At 27.4% G+C, this 12,337-nt stretch overlaps 1 protein-coding gene across 1 annotated transcript; it reads left to right on the top strand.

Moving 5' to 3' along the window:
* Positions 1–9,011: 9,011 nt before the first annotated feature.
* Positions 9,012–10,205, top strand: LOC106767452 (transcription factor IBH1-like 1). The gene is made up of 2 exons (XM_014652354.2): positions 9,012–9,237; positions 9,397–10,205. The coding sequence occupies exon 2, from the start codon at positions 9,398–9,400 to the stop codon at positions 9,944–9,946; it is 549 nt and encodes a 182-aa protein (XP_014507840.1). The 5' UTR covers positions 9,012–9,237; position 9,397; the 3' UTR covers positions 9,947–10,205.
* Positions 10,206–12,337: the final 2,132 nt, after the last annotated feature.

A 12,337-nucleotide genomic window follows, 5' to 3' on the forward strand; every position in this document is an offset into this window, starting at 1 on the left:
TGTGATGAATGTGATCTCCAAGTTACACTCCTTTAGTGTAGATCAAATCAGGTACACAAATACAAATTGTCTATGATGAATTTGATCTCCAAGTCACACTCTTTTACTGTAGATCAAATCAGAACGCTCCTGTAACCAAAATCCAATGTAAACGTTAATATTTGAAAGTGATAGCTATTAATTGTTTTGAAACAGAACTATATTTATAGAATTTTCTGAATCCTAATGCATTACGATCAATTAAGGTTTTTATGTAATCGGTTAAACTTTTGTTTTTGTTTTAACAAATTATCCTAAGCATGTAATCAATATATAAGCACATAAGTTAGTCATTGATTTAATTGACATTTATAACCAATCAGGCTATTAAATGAAATAAATTTAAACAAAGTAAACTGATTAGACAACTTATGTAATCGATTAATCCTGTATTTAAGCAAATTTTCAATCCAATTTTCATTCTAAAAAAATTTACTCACTTATGAAACAAATAATGACATTGCTTTTTGTTTTAATCAATTAGACAAATTATGTAATCGATTACTATAGAGTAGTTTGTACCTGTTAAACATACTAAGTGATATGGTGAAATCTAGCATATTACATGTTATGTTAAATCAATTATTTCATTTAGAAATGAGATTATTAATCTGTTTGATACAGGACTCATTTAATATAAATAAATTCTCATGTCAAGCACAAACAAACAAGATATAGATAAAACCATTGTTATGTCATTTGTTGTTTAAGAAATTATAAAATCATTCTCCTGTTCATCATCAAAAACAAATCTACAAATGGTAAATTTAGCTCCCATATCAACACCCTTGATGAAAGAAAAAACAACTCATTAGAAAAGTGTCGGATAATTATTGAATTTTATTTCATCATATATTATCTTTAAATATGCTTTAATAGTATGATTTATTTATGTTTACATTATGTTTTCAGAAAAACATTTCAGTTTTTATTTCTTAAAATGAATTGTTTATTATTTTTCTCATCAATCTATACGTATCATCATATCATTGTTATCTTTATTTTTCTTAAATATGATTACTCGAATTGATTCGATTCTAGTTTGAATTAATTTGAATATTTGGTATATTATATAAAATTATTAAATAGATATGCAATGAGGTTTTGTTGGTTAATATTGAGAGATTAGTTTTTGCATATAGAAAATTGAAGATAATGTAGTTGAGAGTGTTAAATTTGATTTGTGGAATGCGAATAAGTAGGTGGTGTTGGAAAATGGATAACCGAAAATCACGGACCCTCCATGGACCACTTACATTATACCTCGCTCTCTTTACTCTCCCGTAAATTTAGCTCTTCATATTTTTCATACATTCTTAACCAAAAACCACGCACACACATTTCACTACTTTTTCAGAATCATATTACCTCCTTTTTTTATTCTGACAATTTACTAAAACAAAAATTAAATGATAAATAAAACCTTTTATAAATAATTTTTTTTTATCTGTAAAAACTAAACATTATTATGAAAGGTTTATAACTACTTAGTTACCTACTTAATTAACTGATGTCCTATCCTTTTAAAAAAAGTATGAATATGAAATATTATTTAATTATACACTATTAAATTAGATATAAGTATAAAGAACAAATGTTTTTTTATTACGATGTGTGTGGATATGTTGATCAACTTAGATACAAATTTATGAATATATTTTAGAATTTTAAAGATTATATTGTATATGAGGAAAAATATTTTTAACTTTATTATATATAACCTAAAAATAACTAGACTTGATTTTAAGATCTTAAGGAACAAAAATATGATAATCGACTAATACCAATGAAAACATTAGCATGTTAAAAAAAATATAAATATTCATCGTAGATGATTTTATATAGTTTATGTAGTTATCATAGTTTAAATGTTGTAAATTGGAAATAGTTAATTTTTATATTAAAATTTGGTGTGCTTCTGGGTTGAATTCGGTAAGATTTTAGTAAATATATTGTCCAATCCACAAAAATGTTGTCGGGTTGGATAGGAATGAGATTTTACATTTTTTTATGTTACATCTAATTTTCTCTTCAATGGATTAGATTGATCTGGTTAATTGGGTAAAAATTTTGAATTATTTTGAAAATTATAATTTTTAAATATTAATTTAACTAAAAAACAACAAAATTTACAAAAAAAAAAAAAAAACTAATTCTAAGATTTCAAGTAAGATAATAAATCAAGTTATAATAAGTTTGTTCACATTAATTGAAACATGAATTGAGATTGAATCTTTTGTTCTGCTTATTAAATTTAAGTTTATATTGAATCAAGTTTAATCCAATCATAAATGAAATCCACTTAATTTAATTTAGTTGAATTGTATAATCAAATAACCTAATTGAACAAGCACTTCTAATTAAAGTTACATTTGTTTTATTGTGTGTAATAGTATTTATATATATAAATAAATAAATAAATATATATATATATATATATATATATATATATATATATATATATAAATACTCAATCAATTAATTATTATATTTTAGTCAAAGTTTTAACATGATATCTAATAATCAGATATTCACAAATATACAATTAATTAATCATGTAGTTAAAGATCGAGAATAAAACACACAAGTAATGAAAAATATATATATTTAATAATATAAATCACATATATTAAAAATATATTACGTCTAACTCCCGTAAATAAGAAATTTATTTACTCTTTTACATTATAAATCCTATAAAAGAATAAAGTTGAATGTCTTTAGAATAAATACACCTTTTGAAATTAGTTTATTATTCTTTAAAAGGAATTAACTTTTGACTCTGAGTTATTTAAAGACTTTCATAACAGAAATTTGTATTAAAATAATCAAATTAAAGGTTAGTTTATTATTCTTTAAAAGGAATTAATTTTTGACTCTGAGTTATTTAAAGACTTTCATAACAGAAATTTGTATTAAAATAATCAAATTTGTGTTATAACAACTACTATTTTTGAGATATTTTTAATCTTTAATAATTTTCATTTATTTAATTTTTATAATTGAAGTAACACGGTTAATAAATTATATTATTGAAATATTCTTTAATTTTAAATGATTTTCATTTATCTTCACGATATTGTCATAAATAATAATCAAATATTTTATTTTATAATTTCTTAAATAAAAATCTTAATTACTCAAAAAATAATAATAAAATCATCAATAAAAAAATAAAATAAAAATAATGATAATGTTAATTATCAAAATATCTCAAACTTAAACATTTAGTTATAGTAGTTTGCTTTATTAGTAAAAATGTTTCATTTTTTTTATTTGTATATAGATTCTTTTTCCTTCTTTTCCATGCATTGTTGATTTAATTGAAAATTTTCGTACAAATATTTTACATGCATAAAATTTACTTACATCTACTGGTCTAGCGAAACAAAAGAATCTGTCTAATTCCATTGCTAAATTATAAAAGAGATTGATATATCATTCAACGACCAGGTCATTGGCAAATATAAAATATTTTAGTTCCTACTTTTGGTACGTAGTAATGACTGTGAAAAAACATGATGTATTTTTTTTTTATGTCCTAAATTTTGAATAGTAATAAATAAGTAATTTACAATTAAAGTATTTAGTGTTAGCTTAAAGATCAATATAATTAAGAATCCCAGCAATAATCTGTCTTGAAATTATAGAAAATTGAATATAGAAAATGTTTTTCTTAATGAATATTTATCCACTGATGTATACATCCATACAACAATTGCCTGGTTCCAAAGACTAGAGATTTCCAAAGACTAGAGATTTCTCACCCTTGTTTGCGAGTTGCATCAAATCATCTGGTAAAAAAGATTCTTAGAATTCAGTTTTCTCGATAATAATATACTTTTAAAGTATTATTTAAAAAATTAATTTTATTTAATTATATTAATATAAATAATAAATTCTATAAATTTATTTTTAAAATAGATAATATTCATCATTTTTTAATTCTTAAGTACAAACATGTTAAAAATATGTATTTAAAATAATGAACGAGTGTTTTAAGTGCTGCGCGCCAATTACAACATCTGTACTTAGTTAATTCAATGGTGATGTTATGTATTATTAGTTTCACTATATTTATATTTATTTAACAAACATTATTAGGTATAAAGCATAAAAAAAGTGAATTTTATAATTTTAAGAAAAAAAATAAAGTAAAGAATAAAGAATAATAGTGTCATATAATATTTGTGTTAAAAGTATCATTTTGGATAAGTATATATAACTAAAATAGTAATGAAAAATAAATTTGAAATAATTAAAGTTACAAAGTACTGATTTAAATGACACAACTATATACTCTGAGGAAAGGCAATGTAAAAAATGTACAAGTTATTGCAGAGCCTTGAAATCGAGAAGCAGACAACAATCTGATGAGAAGCAGAGAGAATGAAAGTTGCTGGGCATAATTTAGACAAAGCTATTGGGTTAAAGATGGATGCACGGTTGGAGAATTTCTAAAGACATAAACTCCTTCAAAGTCTGAGGCAGCCATATTATAGATTGAAAGCTTGGAGTGATGAAGCAATGAGAGAAGAGATACCAATAATGAAGCATCCACTGAAGATAAACCAGTTGGATATTAAAAAAAAACTAGTGTGTGTGTGTGTGTATTGAAGATGTGATGAGTATTTAAAGTTTGAAGTTTGAACAGGAAAAGAGGTCCCACGAATGTTATAGGAGGTGATGGATAGAGCATTTGGCAATTCCATATATATATATATATATATATATATATATATATATATATATATATATATATATATATATATATATATATATATATATATTCAAAAAGGGTTTGGAGAAAGCGTAAAATGTCTAAAAAGAAGGGAGAGAAGATGGCGACAAATTTAGGGACGCATGCACCCCGTTGCTTCCCTTGATCTTCCTAAACACAGAGAAAATTCTGACCTCTGGGCCCATTCCATGACCTGTCTAAAAAAAACCCATTCCTCTCCTTCTTCACAAATCTCTTTCTTTCAATCTATTTCTTTACATCTTGGACTATGTCAACTTTATTTTTTTAAAATGTTTTTCACATATATTCCTCCTCCAAATTAATAATAACAAAGTAAATCACTCCTGCTGCCTTTTCCCTTTGTTTATTTGAAATAGGTAAGTATACGTCTGATATTGTTGTAAACGTGAATTTCTTAAAGGGTGATATTGACAGACATTTGCGTCATCTAAAAGAGATAGACAGAGAGAAAGAGCATAGTTGGACAAAATGGGAAAGCGGCAATCACAATTTTGCCTATGTTGTTTCTTTCTAAGTGAATATTATTGTGGGAAAAAAAAGCGCAGAAAAAGATAGGTAGCTAGGTAAGAGTGTAGGAAGTAGCATTCTAACCAAATGAGGGGAGATTTGATTCGTGAAAGATAAAATTAGAGATGAGATGAGAGAGAGAGAGAGAGAAAAAAAGAAAGAAACACTTTTGAAAGGCCCATGTGGTGAGCATGTGGGGATTGCATTCTGCTCTTTTTCTTAAGGCAATGCCAAATCCCAAGTGCCCGGGAATTTGAATTCCCGTGGGACCTCACGCACTCCTATCACCATGTTTTCCGGATCCTGCCAATTTTCCTTTTCTTTCCTTTCATCTTCTCTTCTCCATATCTCTCTCACACGCCCAACCAACTCCAAACCCTACCTACTTATTTTCCTTCCTATAAACATATATATCCTTCTGTTATTCATACACTCTTTAACTCCACTCAAATACTACTATAATCACGCCATTCAAACATACATTACATAAATCCTTCCACAGTTCTACTTAGTTTACACACTCAATCATTTAATATCATTATAGTCTCAATCGATAAGAGGTGTATCTATATGGCAATCAATTCTAAATACAAGTCATGCATATAAAACTAGTATGTCTACTTTTTATTTTTACTTTAAAGGGAGAGAAAAACATTAACTGATGTAGACTTTTGTTGGTGTGTCTTCACTCGATGACCTATATATATATATATTTACCACATTCTAAGTCCAACATTCCAGAAACATGGCAAATCATATTACTGTGGGGAAAGCTTATTTTACCTTTTTTCCCCCTGTTGGTGCTATAATAATTAATAAAAATAACGGCACATGAAATCGTTTTTAATTATGATTTGAGAACATGGCACATGCATGAGAATTGTATGGTAGCCAAACATTAGTTTGCATGTCAACCAATCCGAAATGAAGAGTGCGTATTTCATGCCAACTCCTAAGGCTGTGCTGTTGTTCTTTTATTGCTATCTATCAAATCAAATCAATGAACAAATCATCCATTGATTTTTCTTTTCTTTTTCCTGTTTGCCAATGACTCCATTCTATTTCTTGGAACTGTTAACGTTATTACAAACAATACACTAACTTTCTAAAAATGACTATTCATTGTGCCTGTGAAAGAAGCTATACATCACGACGGTGCTATATTAAATCTATCCATGCCAGGGAATAGCAGGTAGGGAAACAGACCAAATCCTTCGCTTTCTCTATTATTACTTTATCACATAATTATGCACAATACATCTACTCCACCAAAATTTTAACCACACTACTTTTAAAGACACAATACACTTACATACAAAACAAATTGGCTTCACCAAACAAAATATATATATATATATATATATATATATATATATATATATATATATATATATATATATATATATATATATATATACACACACACACAAATGGATTGATAAAACTCCGATACTGTATTCGTGACAAGCCTAGGTTTTTTTTCTTAAATTATAATATATTTATTAAATGAATGACTGTATACATATGATCAACCTCTAATTCTGATTAAATAATGGTTAGAAGTTCCATATCGACTAGAAATAAGATCAAATTATAATATATAAGTGGGGTGTAAACCTCATCATACAAGTTGGTTTTGTGGGATTGAGTTAGGCTTAAAACCCACTATGTAACATGATATTAGAGTCATGGTTAAAGTCTATCCTGGCCATATTTCTTGTTTCTTGGGCATTTCTATTCCACCCGTTGTCGGGCCGCTATCAGACCACTCAATTTCTACTATCACGTACGAGATGTCCAAACCTCACCATACAAGCCGCTATCAGAGTCATGATTAAAGCCTATTTAGATTAAGTTAGGCTTAAAGTCAACTTCTAACAATAATAATATAAAATGAAAACTAGCATAACATAACTCCTCGGTGTAAAGAAAAATGAGAGTAGAGCTGTTTATTCATCACCCTATATCTATCTATTTATTCATTGTTGATAAAATAAAAATTATCATTTCTAAAATTTATACAAAACTATATTTTGTTGAACTCATTTCTTATTCAAAAAAACGTTAGTAATTAGATTTATTTAGTGTTGTTGATTTCATAAAATAAAATAAAAAAAGTACTATATTTTCTAACTTACCTCCAATCATATTTATTGATATAGGATTTTAAAATGGATTTTAAAGTACTATAAATCATATTTAGTGTTCAAGTTTTAACATAAAATGGATTTTAAAATAGTAACACTACATTAAATAAGATTGAGCTAGCTGAAACCTTCTCATAACTAAACGTGATTATTATTTTGTATTTCAATCTAGGAAGTAGCTTTCAATACATTTTAATCAATTATGAATTTTGTGCTAAGGTTTGGAATCGTGTGCCAAACTTTTTTCTTACTTATAGTACCATTTAAAAACATTTTGTAGTATATAACCTAATTGCATAATGAATTATAATTTTTTTATAAAGGCAGCTCAAGTTTTTATTCCTGTAAATAAAGAACTAATGGTTACTTGATTACACTGGTTTATTCTCTGTTATATAATATAAATAAATATTTATGTTGGATAACGTATACATATATATTCAATTTATGTTGCATTTGATCTATATTTATTGACAACGTAATATCAATTAATTCAACTCATGGATTTAATTAATTTTACATTGAACAAAAAGGTACTATTATTGTGACATAGTCATGATTAAATATGTTTGATAGTTTAACCACAATGATCAACGCATTAAAAAAGTTTTCCACTATTAAGCATGAATCGAGTTTTCACAAAGTTTATGAGAAAAGGACTTGCTGCCGATCAAGGACTAAAAATTCTGCAAACTTTAACATGACAAGGATTACAGATTATTTTAGAAAAAAAAATTTGAAATTTTATTTATACAACAAATCATACAATAATATTTTGTTGTGTTTATCATAAAAGATGAATAGTGCTGTATATATATTGCATCTTTTAAAAAAACAAAAAAAACAAACTCAATCCAAGTTTTACAAGAACATCAAGAAAGACCTGACAAAATGTTAATATATTTTGCGCATTTGTAAAACAATATTAAAATATTATCATGTGAATATATTGCCTTATCAATTTATATACATATAACACGTCATGATTAAAGCATGCTATATTTATTTCATTAATTATTGCATAAAGAAACTTTATCCAAGTGAGCAAATTGAATTTTCTCTGAAAGATAATGGTGATATATTTTGAATATAGAAAACATATATTGCAAAAACGAAACCGTGTAAATCTCTTTATTTTGGGGGGGAATCTTGTTTAGTTGAAAACTGAAAATAAGAATTTATTGTGGAAAATACAAATACATCCTATTCGATAATTTAATTACCCTAAAACTGAGGGCAGATATAAGAAGATAAAATACAAAGCTATAATCATTAATTAATAATAATTAATAGCGATGATAAGGTACAATCTTTCTCTCACGGAGTTCCACTCGCGGGCCATATGCACATTGTTTCGAAGCGAGTCGTATTTAGTGAGTTTTGTTTGTATTCAAAACAAAGATACCGATGTTAGGTTTGCATTACATTAAGGTCACCTTTATTCTTCTTTACCACTAATCTAAATACATTTTTTTCTTTATAATGTAACATTATTCTCTATGGTTTTGGGTAGTGGGCCAGAGACTCCATGTGCCAGCATGTGCTGTGTCTTTCTCTCTAAGCCCCACCATTCTCATCTTTAGAACACATAAATTCCTTCTCTTCTCACTCTTCCTCTTCCCAACCCTTCTCTCTCTCTCTCTCTCTCTCTCTCTCTCTTTCTCAGATCCTCATCATATACCACTTTGCTTCCATCTGTAACACTGCAACGTCACTAATCACATCTTACTCTTATTTTCTTTTTCTCCATCTTCTACTATTTCTTTCAACAATTTCATCAAGGTATGCCTTATTAACTGCTTCATTTTTCCTTTCTAGCTATAATTGCTTATGAAAAAATCACATTAGATTGAATTTTCTCTAGCTACACCAAGCCCTAGCTAACTAGCATATGCATCGCATCGCATCACCCTTACACCCCATCTTGTGAATTCCAAACAGAATGCGAAATATCAACACCGTGAAGCAAGAATTCCTCAAAAAGTGGATATGGGGTCTCAGAAAATATAGCTCTCAAAAGAAGAACATGAGTCTGTTGGAGAGAAAGAAAGCCATAAAGCTGTCAGCAGATTTGGCCATGGCTTCCACCAGAAACAAAACCACTCGCTGGAGCAAGGCCCTCATAGCCAATGCTTCCAAAAATAGCAACAACAAAGTCCTCACGGAACACGTGCTAGGCTCATCACCACCGGTAAGGAAAAGCTCCACCAATTATTCCCACAGCACAAGGATGAGAAGCTGCAGAAACAGGTTGAGAAGAAACCGCGCAGTCCACATACCAAAGGATAGGGTGGTGGCGAGTTTCATTGCGAGAAAGCTGGTCCAGAAGAGAACGCGGAGGCTGAAGAGTCTCTTACCAGGAGGAGAATTCATGGACGATGTGTCTCTGGTGGAGGAAACCCTAGATTATGTACAATCACTGCGAGCTCAAGTTGAAGTAATGAGATGCTTCGTCACTGCCTCAGAGCTCATGATCCTAAATCCATCGTAAATATCTCTTTAGAATATACAATTATAATCAATCCATTATATTATATTTTTATAATATTATGTTTTAATATTTCTTTTCTGGTTTTATAAAATTTGCCCACTTCACATTTTCTCTTTGTGAGATAGAAGGGGTGGAGAAAATTAAAAAAAAAAAAAGAAAAAAAAAGAGAGGCGTTCCCATGTATACGCTAAGGCATTGTACAGAGGTAAACATATATCTATATATTCAAGTCAATCAAATTAAGGTTTTATTTTCATCATCCTCGGTTGGCATAAAATGTTTATTTGCGTGTTTATCTTTGATTCGTCCACTTTTGTTATGCTTTTATCATCGTATGCCAATCTGTATATGTATCATTAAACCGATGTGAGGAAATTGACAATACATGTCAACCAAGTTGATGTTTTGCGATAAACAGCAAATTAGTATGCTAATTAATTATCGATATATGATATCTTGGTTGTTAGTATATGTGTGTCTACCTCTCCATATATTATAATCATAACACTAACAGATTAACTCATTACTCGTGTGCATATGCGCAATCATCAGAGGCAAAAGAGATTAAACTCTCTGCAGAGGTAAATCCATTTCATATTCCCACTGGAGTATTGATTATATAGGCTATGATGCTTTTCTATACCTCATTTCAGTCAACACTGCTGCATGTATATATTTTTACCTGTTAAGGTTTATAAATACAAATTTCTTTAGGTAGAAATGTTTTTAAGAATAAATAATCTGCATTTATATATTATCATCTATTTAAAATCATTATTCCTATAATTTCTTTCCTTTTTATAATAATTATCTGGAAAAGTATATCAAAAATGTTTTTTACTTACTATCATGAATTCTTTTATACGACAAATACATATTAAATTCTAAGGTAATATTATTGTCACATCCAATAATTTTTTACATAAACTTTGTATCTACTATTTTACCTTTCTATATCTCTTTCTTTACAAATACAAAATTAACTTTTCTAATGATTAAAATAACGGTGGTATAAAAAAAAAAAAATCCTGAATTCTATTTGTAAATAGAAGACCGAATTGCAGTGTAGTTAACGACTATAGTATTGCTACATTATATTCTGTTTACAAATTAATAATTATTTTACAATTGCTGCACTGTCACTAATTATCTGATTATTACAAATTACTAATTTTACAATAACTATTTTATGAACCATGTGGCCAATGGATTTTTCTCTATTTATAATGTAAATTTTTTTACAATAACATAATGTAGAAATTAAATTAACTTTGTTATACGGTTAATAAGACAAGAAAAATCTTTTGTTTTTCTTTTCTGATTTAGTTCACTATAGATATGTAGTCACAAATGTGTTGACTACATATTGTAAGACATCAAATCACGCGGCTATATATAGATATATAAGTCTAAGTTCAGTTATGTGTAAATATATAGCTGGTATTAAACATCGTGTTTATGTGTGAGAGAGTATATATTAACAAAATATATTGTCACTGGACTTTCACGAAAGGGATTAATTATTATATTTTTAACTACCTATGCGGATTATGTACATGGTCAAGGACTTTGAGTTTCCACATTTTATTCAATGTAAGGTATATTACTGCTGTAATTTATATTGCTTATATAATACACAATATAAAAAAGTCGAATGACCATTTCGCTAAAAACACATTTATTCATATAATTTATACTATTTATGTTAGAAAAATGATTTTTTGATAACTACTCTTTTTTCAAAACAAAAACTATCTAATTACTATATATACACACACACACACACCATAAAATCGATGTCAAAATTAAATTGTAATATTGATTTTTTTTATGAGAAAAAGATATAATATAATATAAAGAGACTCATACATTTTTAAACAACATAGGTCATACATTTTTAAAATGTGTTGCTACATAATTGTTTGTTTTAACCATGTTTGGTTAGGAAAATACAACATTGAATTTTGCCTTAAGATTGATAATAATTGGTGTATTTTTAATGTTACTTTAGTTTTCATAATATTTTTAATGTTACTTTAGTTTTCATAATATTTTTAATGTTAATATATATATTTTTACAAACCCAAACAGTTTATATAATATTCATATGTGAGTTTTTTTCTATTCAAATCAAAACCAGTTGGACTAAACTAAATTACATAATTTATGAAAGGAAAATCTTAATTAAGCGTCCTAAACTCCTAAACAGAAGGAATTTTATTATCTCAATACGAATTTGATTAATTCTAGTCGGTTCCAGTGTCAAGATCCCTTAATGCATGTGATATATATGTAACAAACATTTACAAGTGTTATATAATAAATAAATTATAATTTTTTAAATTTATTATGGTAAATAAGGATATGACATGTACCGAATTATTCCCACAA

The sequence above is a fragment of the Vigna radiata genome, chromosome 7 (genome assembly GCF_000741045.1).
Source record: "Vigna radiata var. radiata cultivar VC1973A chromosome 7, Vradiata_ver6, whole genome shotgun sequence".
Lineage (NCBI taxonomy): Eukaryota > Viridiplantae > Streptophyta > Magnoliopsida > Fabales > Fabaceae > Vigna > Vigna radiata.